Raw genomic sequence first — 16,279 nt, 5'->3', positions numbered from 1 at the left:
ACAAGTGGACATGATTTTACTTTAAGCGGTCACAATACAAAAAAGGTTGGTAAACCAATGCTTTCAGTCATAATTCTCTCACATTGAGTGTTAGTGGATAAGAGTAATAACTAACTCTCACGTAGCTCAGTCCCTGTGGAACTGCTAATACTAATATTATTACTATTCCTACTATTATAGCCTGTTACATGTCTCATAATAATAAAGATTCCATTGGAGTTTGCTGCTGCCGTGTGTGTGTGTGTGTGTGTGTGTGTGTGTGTGTGTGTGTGTGTGTGTCTACATTCCCAATTTCCTGCTTTGTCTTCATCTTGCAATATGTGGGGACTATATTTTTATGTAAACCGTATTCCCTCTTTTAGCAGTTCTCTATTAAACTTTTTATCTGTTTATTAAATTTATTTTTACTTCTGCACCTCCGGTCATTTGCGAGTGTGTCTGTATTTTAAATTACAAAAAATAAGTTGTTTATTAAACCTGTGTCGGAAGAAAAAGTTAATTGTCAGATACCGGAGATTGCCGACAGCCTCCGAAGATGACGATTTCCGCACGAACGAAGGGGGCCAGTGAGTGTGTGTTTTTTGTGTGCGAGTGTGTGTGTGTTGAACTGAGCGGAGGTGAAGAAGAGGAGGATGAAGCTGGGAGCGGAGGATGGGAGGAAGAGTGGAGTAAGAGACAGGCTAGCTGTGTGTGTGAATGAGTGAGTGAGTGAGGAAGAGGAGAGGAAGGTCGTCGGAGGGACCGAAAACAAAGACTTGTATTTTTTGGGGATAACCTCCGGAACATTACTAACGGAAACTTTCAACTTTTTACCCGCCACAGCTCGGCTTGTTGTGCCCGGAGCCGGCTTTGTTTCACGGCGGGGGTGTCTACGATAAATGAAGGAATAAAATAGATCCCCATCGACCTTTTTCTACCCAAGCGGGGAATACCCGGGGACTGATTTTGATAAAGGTTACGAGAGAATGGCGGCCAACATGTACCGAGTGGGAGGTAAGGAATGTTTTACATTTTTAAGACTCCCCCCCAACAACGTGATTGTTCGTTTCGGCAGCAAGGTGGCTAACTAGCCGCTAGCTGTCTGTTCGGTTAGCCGCTAACCGACGCTAGCTGTTTCCTCGCGTCCGTACGTGCGTCAAATCTATTAAAACATCCAACAATGTAATACAAATGTAAATAACTCCAACAGTATGGCTCAGTTTCGACTTAGTTGCAATTAACCGGAACCACTCCTGCACTCGGCATAGATAATTTTATGATACACCAAGCAGTGTGTATTTTTTATCTTATTTTATTTTATTGAAAATATCAACTTTTAAAACAGATTGGTGTGATATCCCGAGTAGTTTCCTCCACCAAAATACCCCGTCGGCGGGAGGCTGCCGTGCAGTGTGAACCACTTCTGAAAGTTGGCATTTAATGTAAAATAAATTAAGCTTTGTGGATACTACAGTTCACTGGTTTGTAAGTAAGCGAAGCAACCGTAAATTGACTCATTTTCTGACATGGAGTCGGTACATATGGTAACGTCCTGGAGGTGAACACAATGCCAGACAGCATGAAGCTAGCTGCCGTTGAGAGACCAGCATCCGACGGAAGCTAACGCTAGCTAAAACTGGCCGGTGTTTCGGTGTAACTAGTGACCGTGTTAACTGGTGACTTTCAGCCTAATGCGTCCGTGGTTGTCGTGGTGACAGCAGCTGTTGAAAAGCCTGAAAGCCTTGAATTGTTTTAAATTGAATGTTCAATACAGTATGTTTTCGTCTGGTCCTGTTTGCTTTTCCTTTTTCTCATCTACAGTATGTAAATTAAACGGTGTCGCCAACAAGAAGTATACACATTTCTTGAAGTTACTTTTAATGCGGGGAAAATATAAATTAGCAAAGCAGCTAGCATGTAATGAGGACTTTGATATTATACAGGTTAATTGGTTGAATATTGGCCACTTTCCGATTGAGGATAACGGTATGAAATTCCAAGATGGGCTGCTGCACTGCCAACTTAAAGGCTACCACATTACCGTACCGTACCGTTTCCTACATTATAAGAAACGTTACGAGAGGTGACTGAGTCTTGCTGAGCACAATTTAAGTTACATGATGGTTAGCATAAATATTAAACACAAATGAATGTGTATTTAAAGTTGATTAAAGTAAAATTAAAGGCTCTTAGGAGGAGACCTACGTGTTCTATTCAGGTTTTCAACAGCTGCCGTCACTACGGGCAACCATTCGACTAAAAGTCACCAGTTAACACGGTCACTCATTAAACCGAAACACCGGCTAGCTTTGTCAGCGGGGTGGGTTAATTTCATTATCGCCTCCGCCATATCACTTCATATGCAACGGGTAGCGTTAGCCGTGCCAGCTAACTTTGATAGCTAAGTTTTGTGAGCTAAGCCTTACGTTGTGGTTATATGTTTTTGTGATACTAACGGTTAGCTAAATGTTTAGTTTACTAATACCTCTCCATATAGCATTAGCAATTTGTTAATACGAAACACCGCCAAGTGAGACACGTCGGATAACTTTGTGTTAATTCCAGAAAAGGCTGAACTAACACTAACTTTCTACCAGTGCAACAGTTTCAATGGCAGTTAGACTCCTTCTTGCATAATGTAGCGCTTACTTTATCTCCGCACAATTTAATTACATTAACTTTCACAGCACCTCGTGAAATGTCAGGTGTTTATATGATATAGTATAAGATTGCAGGCAGTCTCATTAACATTTTCACCTCGCCTCGTCTGCTCATATCGGGTTTTTAAAAGTCACCATTATTGTGGAGAGAGGCAAAACTCCGGTAGAGACGGCTAGTTGTCAGCTAGCTTGCCTCCACTATTTTTTTCAGTTTCATCGATCCCGATTGCTACAGAGACAAGTGTACTTGTACTTCACTGTGGGTGTTGATATGTCACCTCATCTTTTCAGTGTTTGTGACCAACATTTTATTGTCTATAAGCATCAGTAACGATGTTAGGACTTGGTGTACCTTCTTTGAGTCTGGCTTTGGGGCGGCAGAGATGGCTGAATTGACAGTGAGACAGTGTGACAGGCTTACCGCTGTGTAAGGTCACATAAGAGCCTGTAGGCTATTTAGGTCATGGTGATTAAACAGTACTCTGCAAAATATGCTGCCATCATTTTTTTGTTCAATGTAAACAGTCGGGTTTTGTCAGTAATTTTGGAAATAAAATGTAAACGTGTGTGTTATAAGGTTGTATTCCTCTGTGTTGTTTTTGCATCGAGCATCATGTTGTTTTATTTTCCTCTTATATGCACAGCAGACATGGCTTTGCAGACAAGAGCATCTGTTGGCAGTGACTCCATATCCCACCAGCATACCTGCACTCACTCACATCCTTTCACGATCAGTGTGTGTTGATGCTCCAGCAGGTAGTGTCGGTCAGCGTGGCTCCCCGGCCCTTCAAGGCAGAGTTATATTTTTGTGAAAATGCATGATATTATATTTGTGCAGGGATGTAGAGAAGAAGGCTTACAGAGCAGCTAATGTACAGACCTCAAGTTGAAAATGTCAACAACAAATTGTGGTAAAGCTTTATTTTACAGCCCTGTAATTTCCTAATAATAATAGTAATAATAATAATAATCCCCTAATAAATTCCTACTATGTATTTATGGGGAGTATCACAAGAAAAGTGATCCTTGCACGCCTGAGCCTGTGCTGAGCGATGAATTAAAGTAACAAAAATCAGCTTCCTCACACCATCAATGTTTGATACATTTTTTTGAATAGCTACACTATTATACATTACTGCAACAGCAATGAAATGCCTGGTGAATGTAGTTATGGAATACATTTTCCTGAAGTGTTGACAGTGCAGGGGAGCTGATATTTGTTATTTTATACTAACTTTAGGTACAGTAGAGACAGTGTTAATAACAGCTGATTAATTTAGGAGTTGGCGGCTAGGCTAATCGACTAATCGTTGCAGCTCTTATTTGCTTCGTTTTACATGGAGCTTTTCTGTCATGGAAATCAACAACTGTTTATTTTTCTTATATTTAGCTCCAAATTATGTTGGGTTTTTTTTGTTGTTTTTTTCCAGGAAGCCTTCTAGAAAATTACTTAAGAGGTTTTAGGGAAATTACAGACCTGTCGAATAAACTCTTCCTCAAACCGTATGTATCTGTTTTCCTGTTCAGGGCTGCGTATTTAATGTTGAAACTTTCTGACAACTGACCCACTGTAGCATTGAGTATCAAAACTCTCACACTCTGAACTTTGAAGGTTTGGTCAGATTTATAGCCTTGTATTGAATCATTTCTTTTCCTGATGTCAAACAACTGTATTCTGTCGATTATTTTTAGTTCCAAATAGGGTTACCTCAGTCTCCTGTACATTCTGGTTTGGTAAATGTCACACAGCTGTCTCGTGCACACATGAAAGACACATGTAAATATGTGGGCAGATATCAGCGTGAGTGTGAGGCCTGTGCAGATGCACGGATACAGAGGTTTGCTGTTCCTCGTACTGTAAAGGACATGTGATGTCCCTCTCTCATGCACATTCAACAGGCATCTAGGAGGGAACTTTGCACAAGATACGTTCGCTTGAAGCTGCTGGGTTGCACTTTGTTTTGCAAAAAAAAAACTCGCTGGATCATGTGTGTGCAGTGGAGTTTCATGTCATACTAAGTCTAGCTCATGTAATAGTCCAGTTAGTGTTAGCAACAAGCATATGATTATGTAATAACGCTCAAATTGATTTTTAACTAGCCCACACAGTAACAACGCTAAGTTGTTGGGTTGTATAATGCAGGAGCAATAGTGAAACAAATGTTATGAGTAATATAGGCCCTACCAGTAATGAATCTATCAGAATGAGTTGATATTTACGGGACACGTGTCCGTAGATTTTGCGTTCTCTTGTTGCAGCTGGCTCGGTGCACGCAGTTCTGTAAGAGTGAGTGCCTATATTACCAGTCCTCCAGAAGCACACAGTGTTCAGTCTGCATGTAAGATCATTATCTTCCCTAGAGATTAGTCAAAGGGCTTCCTCCTCTTCATTCACCCTCAAGCACCCTGCACACTGCGCCACTCCAGCCGCATACGTCCACAACAAACACTCACGGCTGCAGACGCTTTCTCTCTTCAGATCTTTTTTTTTTTTTTTTTTTCAGACCCACTGATACTTACATACATGCATTAACATAATACCAGCTGGTCTCTTTTTCACAGGCGACATGATTATGCCAAGCCAAAGTGTCAGGTTAAGCTGAGCTGTGTGTTTTGTCTACAGAAGGGTAGACGGGTTGAACCCTCTGAAGTCCAGTGTGTCTTTCCCGGATCATTGATCCGTCAGCCCCCTCTCTCACTGATACACTCAGCTGGCTTCAGTGCTAGTCAAACAGGATCATTCTGTAATTTGTCCCACTGGGAAAGAAGAAGAAGAAGAGATTGACAGCCTGAATATAACAAAACAAGTCCCTCCTTCTACCATCACTGTGTCTCTACAGCTAGAATCAGTCATGTCAGGCACATGAGAGTGCAAATCCCCTTTTGGTGTCTCAGCCAGCGTTGTGATGTAATGTGGTGATGTTGTGTTCCTTCACTGTGAACAAGGAGGTGATGCTTCTCTGGTCGGGCTCTCCATCAGTGTGATAAGTAGAGCAAGAAATCCTCTCCCTGTCTGGATTCTTCCTCCTCCATCTCTTGCTTGTGGTGATGCATCAGAAACCCACTGATATCCTCCTGAGGCTCTCTGTCCCTGCTAGTGGGAGGACCAGATGGAGCTTGACGTGAAGCCACACTGCTGTGCAGAGCTGCATCAAAAGCTACAAGGAAGCACTGTGTCTGTGATAGTAGCATGACGACTGATAAATGACTTGCAGGTTGGATCAATAAGAGCTTTAAAAGGATGATATCTCTCAGGTGAAGCTGCCTTCAGCTGATATTATGAACCCATATTTAGTATCTATTTACAAAAAAAAGAACAAAAAAAAAATCCAGCAATTATAAAGTAGCATGACCTCTTTTAAATAATCAATTTAGCCAACTGTTTTGCATTAATCACTCACTAATGTGCACCAAATAAGATTAGAATTACAAATGCAATTCAGCCTCACTGTAGTGTTACATTAAATGGCTAATTTAAGCCATTTGAGACGATTTGTATTCGTGTAAGAGCATTGTGGTCAGAATGGAATATTGTAATATGTTTGTACAGTAACCTCAGAAAATGAAAGAAAATCCATACATATATCATATATATCACATATCTGAAAACCAATGTTTAGTGCTGTGAGTTTGTTGTTGGTAATGACTGAATGATAAATCCACTACCCATGATGAGTCTCATCTGTCATAGCTGTCAAGAAGAAGCCAGTCAGGTGCAGATCAGAGCTGTAGTGAATTCATAATTCTTGGTTGTTGCAGTTGGGATCCAAGCACAGCGCCACAGCTGCCAAATTCATCTCAAATGCAAAAGGGGCTTAAATAAAGTTCTGGGTTTTATTATCAGTTTTCAAAAAACTCTTAATAGTTAGCTTTCACTTGTCATTATCTGTTTTATCATAAGGTTTGTTCATTTGAGTTAGATGTGTGAAGCATGTTGTCACTTTGGTTTTGAAAAGTTCTCTATGCATAATAATAATAATAATAATAATGTATTATTATTATTATTATTATTGTTGTTATTATTAGTGGTGCACAAAACAGAATTTTAAGCTTGTTGATTGTATGTTTTGTACTGAAATGCACCATGGGAGGTCTCCCCATGCACAGGCTGGTGCCTTTTTGTCAATTTTTTACAAATCTTTTATACTGATGATTGTAGGCTCGTAACCAAGGATTATTTCATCTTTGACTGATCTGATTTTTTTTTTTGGATTAATTGATTATTCATTATTCTTCAAATTTTCCACTTTGTCCGACAAACAGTCCAAAACCCCGAAATATTCAATTCACTGGAAGTGTCAAACGCTCAGCGTGTTTGTTTGAAAATAACCAAAATGGTTGCTGATTATTTTACTTTCGATCGACTAATCATTTCAGCTCCTGATGACTCAAACCATAAGCTCAATATGCAAATGAGGTAGGTAGAGCTGACAAACTAAGCGGAGATGAGGCATCTCAAGTGGAGTGATGTGAAAGTGTTGTATTAGCTCTGTTTATTTGTCCTCTGCAGAGGAAGAGCTGGTCTGCAGCTTTTTGACAGGCAGCTCTAGACAGCAGGAAGAGGCAGAGACCTTTCAGCTTGTTGGCCAGATGTTTTTCTTCAGATTGTGGGTACAGTGTACAGATGCAGATGAAATATCCAGATGAAGTTCGCATGTTAATACCAGGTGGGATCTTTAATGTGTCCTCCATGTTTTATCTTCACTAGTTGTTACTGCACCACACTTGACTGACTATATTATCTCCCCAGCACAGTAGGTTTACTTCACCACCGTCATAACAGGCTTCACTCAGTGTTTGACAGTGTTGGAACTGATGCTTGTAACAGGATTTAACTTGTTACTACAACCGCCAGCCTCCACATTCTCTCTGCCCTTTCCCCACTGTCCTTCAGTTCACGTGGTGTCTTATAGAGATCACAAGTGGACCCAAACCATGTCAGCAAAATGCCCCTCAAAGCATAACAGAGCCACCTCACTGTAGGGGTCAAGCATCCAGAGCTGTTACGGTTTTTCTTTTAATTTGTCACCTGTCTGTATCTCTGCTGTTGTAAAGTTAAGGCTGACAGATGAGGGTTGGGTGAAAAAATCCATTCGTATAAGAATCGTGACTCTTATCTTTTACGATTCTGAATTGATTCATAAGTGTTAAAAATTGATTTTTCTAAATGTTAGTTGATAACGTTATGTTGACTGAAGGAAAATGGTGCGAGGGCAGTGCAGACCCAGACAGTCTACAGCGCACTCATGCTAGAGATATCTTGTAGTTCATCTTCAAAGAAGCCAAGCATTTGGGTGTATTTTTGATTTAATGACTAAATAATTACCTTTGTGAGATGAACGTGGAGTATATTAATATTTTATACATCACTGAGAGACTAACGCTGTGTCTACACTGAATGCGTCTCAGCCACGTTTTTTCAGTTGTCCAGTTCACTTCTATGTTAATCAATACAGCTGTCTACACAACCCGCATATCTAAGCGTATTTTTATTCTCCATTTTAACTTTAATTGATGACGTGCTTGTCTTCAGTCAAAAAGCAGCAGGGTTGTATACATCATGGCTGTAAAACTGTGGATAAACGCATTTAACTTCCTATAAATTCTTCACAATAAAAGCCTTCCGTTAGTTTGTCGGCGGAAAGCTTTTAATATGAAGCGGCAGCAGGAAGTGTTTTCATCAGCAGTAACTTAACACAGCTCAGATATGGCTAAAAGTAATCAGGAAACAGTAAAATAAAGCAGATATCTGAAAGTACAAACAGCAACACAGGAGAGAAGCTAAACTTCAAACCACAGAGATTCAGTTAGAAGCTACAAAAGTACTGAGAAGTGAACACAGAGAGGCTTTTAAAAGCCTCTTTCTCTCTGGTCTCCAGCACAGACATGAGTAGAGGCTTACAACACACACTTGTTTGAGGGGGAGAAGCAGGAAAATGGGGGGGGTTGTCACCGGTTGGCCGCAGTAAGCAAGACATTGCCGCAACCCACTCGGAGGCGGGTCAGGCACTCTTCGGCCTGACTCCGGGGATGGTCCATCTCAGGAGGGACTCGGCACAACCTCGGCGTGTTGAATCTGGTAATGGAAAACCAAAGTCAACACAGCTTGGTTTGACTTGGCCCTTGAGATTCCCAAAGATTCCCACCTCTACTGACAGACCTGCTTTATCCTACATTTCCTCAGTTTTACGTTTGACTGAACTAAGGCTGTTGTTTGAGGATATGTGCTGCATGTGTGGAGCTGAATGTCGATTGCACTGCACGCCGCTTGATCGTCTGGCCATCATGCCGCCACCATGATGCTCTGGCCTAGCCTACTGGCCTCTTGACCTTTTTTGATGTGACCTGCAGAACTACATGTCTGACTGCACACATATTATTCATGCCAGAGCCCAAAACCTGAACTAGTAATACAGGAAAATCATTTTAGCTTCTGGATTCGGTCCAGTTGGACTTTAGGATATTTGATGTGGCGCAATGGACAAAGTCTGAGACCTTAATCTCGCTTAGTGACTCCTGTACAATCCATCCTAACCATATTTCATTGATCTGTTTCCCCCTCTGCCACATTGATTTCACTGCTAATAAGAGCTCAGTGGAGGTACAGGCAGGCTGTGTGTGGGGAGGATTACTTGTGGTTTGCAGGATGGGCTGTGAAGAGCACTGGATTTGATGGAGGCTGAGGCCTGTTGGCGCCTTGTGGGCTCATTGTACTTATTAAGTTCTACTGACAGAACCCAGCGTAAGCTACAGGAGCATTGATCTCTTTATCTTTATTAGATCTGCAACAATTAGTCGATTAATCAATTAGTTGCCAACTATTAAATTAATTACCAACTGTTTTGATAACTGATCAATCATTTTAGTCCTTTTTTAAGAAAAAGACCAGATTTCAGCTTCTCAAATGTGAATCATTTCTGGTTTCTTTAGTCGTCTATGACAGCAAACTGATTATCTTTGGCTTGTGGACTATATAAATAAAAATTGATTGATTAATTGAAATGCATCAGTGTTTATTTTAGCCTTAAAGCTAACAGCTGCACAAGAATAGTGCCAAATAACACACAGTATACAATCAACCAAATGATAAATGTGTCATAAAAGAATCAGGAAGCAACACTGAGAATCTCACTAAGCAGCTGGTGTAGTCTTCTACTAGTTGGGCCTATGGACATAATTGAGAGATGATACTTTTAAAAAGTACTGAAGTGTCAGTCCCAGTGTGCGCCCAGTTCAGTGGAAAAGCCTCTAAAACATAATGGACACTGACTCTCGTAGGGTTATCAAGAACTTTGTGTCTTTCTCTCAGGCCCGCCTGAGTCAAGAGCTTCTTTCTTGGCACTTGATGTTAATTTGGCAGCACTCTTGGTCAATGGGAATTGGGACTTTCTTCTAGTGATCCCATTGGAATAAGCTATATAATAGTGAACATTTTTGCAAAAGCAAACACTCTGCCTGTCTGTAGTGCTGTCTACCACGGCTGTCTCTGTTAACCCTCCCTGCCTGCTCAACTGCAGGAAAACCTTTACGATACATTACAAGACTGCAACGATTCATTGATTAGTTGCCAACAAATAAAGTAATTGCCAACTATTTAGATAATCGATTAATTGATCAATGTCAAAAATCCAAACGTTCTTTTGTCTAAGTTTCTCTCTTTCCTTGTCTTAACATTATACTAAACTCAATCATTTTAGGTTTTGGATTGCAAATAAAACGAGACATTGTATGACATCAGCTTGGGCTCTAGGAAATTGTGATGGATAATTGAACTGTTTTCTGATATCGTATAGACCAAACGAGTAAGTAATACACGGATACATTCATTGGTAATGAAAATAATCCTGTGTTGCAGCCCTATAAATATGTAAATGATGTTGTACAGTGTTTCTGTCGGCCTGATCACATTGACTGATTAATAGCAGACCAGCTCAGGGCCCAATCCGCCAATCCAACGCTGGGGGCTGCAGTGGAGAGGGCGTGTTGATTGAATGAAGTACGATCCAGGAGGTCAACTCGTAGTTACAGATTAATGATTCTAAGGACTTATCAGATGCCAAAACACAGGGCAGCAGTTTGTAACACTCACAGTCAGGATTTTACAACTCTGGAAAGTTATCACGGCCGCAACCGTTTCATTTTCGTTTTGACAACAGTCACGTTACAAAGTAAATCCACCAGGGATGTGCACTTGTATGTAGCCTATATGATTGGCTTTTTGCTGGATAGCTGCTGAGTTTTTTTCACTGAGCCCCATGCTGTCCCCACTCCCACCGTGAAAACGCACCGCCCCATTCAAATGACTTGGAGGACCACCGTTTTTCACGCATTTGGTCTGAACGCAGCCTTAGTTTTGAAGAGAAGTCTTTCTCAGTTTTCTGTCTACTACGACTGAGGTGATGAGTTTTCTTTTCTGTTGATTCGGTAAAACAACTAACAGAATCAGAGTAGTGGGACCTTTTCCTTGTAGACTTAAGGCTAAGGGTATGGACATTCTGTGGTTATATGCAGCCATCACTGCTCAGAATAAGCTCTAATAGCTAAATGTTAGAGGCGCAACTGATCACAAAACATACAGTTCAGATATGGGTTTGAGTCATGGATTGAATCATTTTTCAGATCAGCGAAAAAAAGAAAAAAAAAAGGGAAACATAACTTTGTCCAGTCATTTGGTGAAGTTTCCACCAAGCTGTCAGAACCACAATTATAAATGTGTTTTTAACTGACAGTTACAGTCGGTAGATCTGATATTGCTAATTCCTGTAATTATCCATCCATAGGTGTTTTTATTGTTTGTTCATTTGAAGCTGTTTTGTTATGTATTAAACATTGTGAAGTGGGAAAATCTGAAATTCGGGGCAGCTAGATCTCCCACGTCTTTGGTTTCCGTTATGTTGATAACTGATCTAATCTCACTCTTGTTTTTCTTTAGTTTCTAGTAGAATGTGTTAATGATAGAGTGCAGGCTGTTAAACTAGTGTGAAGGTTGGACTGGGGGGGATTGAAAACCATTCTTGTTTATTTTTGGTGTTATGGTCATTTACACTGCTGCTATTCTGCCTATTAAAGAAGTGGGTAAGTATCTCCAGTGGAAAAGGTATTCCTCAGTGACTTTTAGCAATAGAGCGCTGCTGAGATTTAATAACACAAATGTGTTAGTGAACTATCAGAGGATCAACCAGACATGTAATCGGGGCTGTGGTTCTGTTGTTAGAAGAACATTTCTTATTTTTATCATTATCTAGGGTCACGCATGGATGTGCATATTCTCCTGAGTCTAATCTTTTGTTTTCTGTTTTCTTCCAGATTACGTGTACTTTGAGAACTCCTCCAGCAACCCTTACTTGATCCGCAGAATAGAAGAGCTCAACAAGGTTGGTTGTCCAGGCTGTGTTTTCCCATCATGCATAGTTTGGATCAGCTGTAGCTAATAAGATACAAGATTTGAGTACAATAAAATTTACATAACTAAAAAAAGAAACGGCAAAAATGTGCAAATAAACAGAAACATCATGCATACATACACATACACACGTACAAACATACTTTACAAATATGGTGTCTTTATTTAAGAAAATGCTGGACTGAAAAGAAAGGTCTTTAGTTAGTCTTTTAGTTCTTTAGTTTTAAAGAACACAGTGTTGGAGCAAGTCTAAGTTCAGCAGCAACTCTTCTCTCTTCGGGTGCATAAATACTGAATGCCATCTCAGCAGACTTTGAAAGTGCTCCAGGCACATGGAGATTTCCACCTTGTGATCGGAGAGATCTGCTGGGGTTATAAACTGACAGCATGTCTGAGGTGTACTGTGTAGTCAGACCAGCAAGTGCTTTGTAAAAACAAAGAGGAGGATTTTGAATAGTATTGTGAAAACAACAGGTAGCCAGTGAAGGTTCCAGAGGACTGGAGGTACATGGTCTGATCTTTTTGTCCTGGTTAGAACTCATGCAGCTCTGGATAAGTTGTAATCTATGGATTGTTTTGTTTGACCCATAAATAGAGAATTGCAATAATCCAGCCTGCTCATGACAAATGTATGCATAGTTTCTCTGAGTCCGATTGAGAAAGAAAGCCTCTGTTTCTGGAAATTGGCAACCTCGGTGATGGTGTTGAACCCCATCCCATAATCACACACCATTTCACTCTGCCTTCCCTGGATGCTGTCAGTTATCCATGGCTCCTGTAATGACAGGACATGAGTACAGGAGTCACTTACAGTATATAACCCAGCAGCAGCAGCAGCATATGACACAGGCTTGTTTGCCAGTCAAAGATTAAGCTCATTTATGTAACACTCTTATATTGAAGGGCTTGTGCTGAGCACCAGGAGGACTGTATCGTCCCGAGTGCTAATGGCTGCTGAGCAGAATGAATGGATAATAAGAGAGAGAGAGAGAGAGAGAGAGAGTGGCAGTGGCCAGCTCTCCAGGTCCAGGCAGGAATGTGAAGCATGCATGGAGGGAAGCGTTGTCTCTTCTTTTCATCACAGAGAGTGAAACCCCCTCACCATCTCACCTTACATCACACAACAAGACCATATACGCTGTCATCTACTACTGTCAGGAGCATCTCTCCACATAAGCAGAGGAGAGCAAGCAGTCAAACAGTAGGCTGAAGTTGGTCGCACCCCGATACAGTCTCCTTCAACTAGCTGAAATCTGGATAGAAAACATTTTCTTTAGCATATCGTCATATCTCAAAAATACCAAAATACCTTTCAATATCATGGTTTTCAAGCCCATAAGGCTGGTTCAGATAATCCGGCTAAACTGTTGGCTTACTTAGAGTTACCTGTGTGATCAGAACTGAATGAAGTGATGAAAATAAGCAGAAGTGCTGCAGGCAGGATTCCAGCTCCATACAGAGCAGAAGTGAGTTTACTACCTGTAGGATTTGTTTAGACTGTTTGAGATCAGTGAGTACTCGGTCTAGACATGGCAGCCAAAAACCTGCTGATAATTAAGGTGGGTTCTTCTAAGAACCAGAATTGGAAAAGTGCTTCTGAATAAGCGTTAAAGCCCCACTCCTCAAACAGCATGGGGGGTGTGGCAGGGTACTGGCTGAATGGCTAGTGAATGTTCCAATTTTACCAGCCACTCAATAGATTATCATTGTTATGTTTAGCTGGTGAGTGAAGCTAATCTACCAGCCACTTGTATATTTTACCAGCATTTGGCTAGTGGCTGGTGCTAATATTGTGCCCTGGGGTGTAGTTGATAGTCAGATGGAATCCAGATGTGTCAGAATGGTAGTGATATTATAGCCTAACCTGTCCACTCACAACTACATTAGCTATATAGAACAGATTAAATGTAAGTAACAGGGATATGTGAAGTGGAAAGGTGAAAGATGATGGCTTCTTTATTGATGGATCATCTATCCTAAGCAATGACTTTATGTCTGTAAATGTTCCTCCTCAGTGGCCCAGTTTGACAAGGGTGCAAAAGCATGCACTACAGCCTCAGTTTAATATGTTTCAGTTGAAATTTGAATAATAAATGCCAAGAGCAGCGTGGTAGCTCTTAGTTGCATGGACTGTATGGATGTCTCCATGTGCACCTGCTATTTTGGTTCATGTATGTGCTGCCACGGTTACCACATTACTGCAGTAACGCAATCTCGTCATGTCCACCGCAGGGTCAACTTGATCATTGCTTCACCGCTGAGTCAGCAGCTCAAGTGATGGGACATTAGTTATTCTCTCAGGTTTGACATAAAGAACGACGCGCCTGCTGAATGCCCACTAATATTCCTGCTGCAAACTTAATGACAACACTGGAACAAAGAGACATTTAGACTATATAGACTACTACAGGAATAAATGCATTCGTCTTATAATCAGAGTTGCCTTATATCATCCCATCCGATAGTTAGGAGCCAATTATTTTCTAACATCTGAGGTTTAAATTATGTCTTTATGGCGGTTATGGCGGTGGTTTGAATGGCTTTGCTAATTTGTGCGGTAAGGAAAAAAATCAATAACGCGCAGTGATTTATTAAATACTCTCTCAGCCAGTCACATCACTGCTCTCACTCTGAGACAGTTGTGCCAATCACAGTTAAACACGATAACGAACAGGCAGCTCAACAAATGGAAAGCTTTTCACTTCCATCCAGGAAGTGTCTGGATGGTTCAGAGCATCACAACATGAACACACATCACTACAAACCTGCAGCCAAACACAGATGGAGTAGTTGTTTTCATCAGTTAGTTACTATAATAACAATAGAAATAAAAAATAAAGAAACTGATTTGGTGAAGCTGTTTATGATTCTATCGTACCAACATTATTTCAGCAATAATTCTCATGTATCTCACCTCGTACACTTTCACATAGTTTAGTGATTAATGTCATACAACAGCGTTTGCACTACAATGTGTTTCAAAGATAAAACAAGAGACGCTTCTGTTGCTAAAAAGAAAGTTGGGGCTGATGAGCCCTGCTAACCTGACGTCTCCTACATAAAACAATAGAATATCCAGTTATAACCCCACCAGTCTGATGTGTGTACAGGTGTGTGTGATTTTAATGAAGGTAAACAGTCATTGGTAACGGCACTTCACTCTGGCGCAACACTTCTCAGAGTCTGTGGATTTATCACCATATCAGTCTTGCTGCCTTCAGGTGTTGCAGGAATTTAATGAACTGAAAGCTTTTCATACAGTATAAAGCAGCTGTGGAATCACCCACATTCATTTCTACATCAGTGCAGACTGATTTACTGACTGCAGCCTTCTACTCTAGTCATACATCATCATTCCATTTTTGCAACAGCTTCAATTTTTTTTTTGAACTTTGAGCATAAAATTACAAAATGATTCAGAAAGATATGAAATATCTTAAAAATGCCAGAATACACTGGAGAGGGGCGTTAACATGAGCAGCGAATTTCACTGTGTCGATATGAGTAAAGAGACAGAGGAATCTGGGAATATCACAGATTACAGTGATAGCACTGCTTTATCATGTCGCTAACTGGTAACCTCTGACTGCCCGCTTCCAGACAGCCAACGGGAACGTGGAGGCCAAGGTGGTGTGTCTGTTCCGGAGGCGAGACATCTCAGGCAACCTCAACACTCTGGCTGACAGCAACGCAAGTGAGTAGCGACTACGTAAACACCTATCCGCTCTCCACACCTGTTGGCCTGCTCTCCAGTGTGAGAGCAGGTACGATACGGCTCACCGCCTTTAATGAACCTGTTCCTCATTGTGTTTCACATAAAAGCCTCACAGCACCTCCTCAGTTTTTAGCTTGTAAATTGCACCAAGGCCTTCTTCAGGGGAAGAGTCCATCACATCTTTTACTTTACTTTGTGAAGCACCTTTTAGTGTGTGTATATACAATGTAAGTGCTGTATAAATAAAGCTGATTATTATCATTATTATTATTTAGAAGCAGTGATTCATAGTGATCATAATACAACAGAACTTGACCGAGTTGATCTCACTGATTTATGTCATATCAGTTTTAAGAGTCTCTTATTTCATTCGTATCATATGTTATAATCTTATTAGCTGAAACATTCAGAATCAGAACCTCTAATATTTGGATCCATCATCTCATAAATAATAAGGTGTGCAAAGTCAGCAGGAAGTAATCTAATACTTTAATGATTTAGATACATTTAATCATCATGTTA

The 16,279-nt window shown here is 40.7% G+C and overlaps 1 protein-coding gene across 2 annotated transcripts in view; it reads left to right on the top strand.

Annotated features, from left to right (window-relative positions):
* Positions 1-566: 566 nt before the first annotated feature.
* mta2 (metastasis associated 1 family, member 2) overlaps positions 567-16,279 on the top strand; it is a 30,490-nt gene continuing 14,777 nt past the window's right edge. Inside the window, exons 1-3 of one of the 2 annotated variants that reach the window (XM_067580979.1) lie at positions 567-993; positions 11,946-12,013; positions 15,643-15,736. In XM_067580979.1, the coding sequence (XP_067437080.1) occupies positions 966-993; positions 11,946-12,013; positions 15,643-15,736 (190 nt within the window). In that variant the 5' untranslated portion in view covers positions 567-965. The remainder of the gene's footprint in view (positions 994-11,945; positions 12,014-15,642; positions 15,737-16,279) is intronic. The other variant, XM_067580978.1, reaches the window with a different exon arrangement.

Source organism: Thunnus thynnus, chromosome 22 (genome assembly GCF_963924715.1).
Source record: "Thunnus thynnus chromosome 22, fThuThy2.1, whole genome shotgun sequence".
NCBI lineage: Eukaryota > Metazoa > Chordata > Actinopteri > Scombriformes > Scombridae > Thunnus > Thunnus thynnus.
The sequence above is the reverse complement of the archived record's forward strand: the minus strand, read 5'-3'. Positions and strand labels throughout refer to the sequence as shown.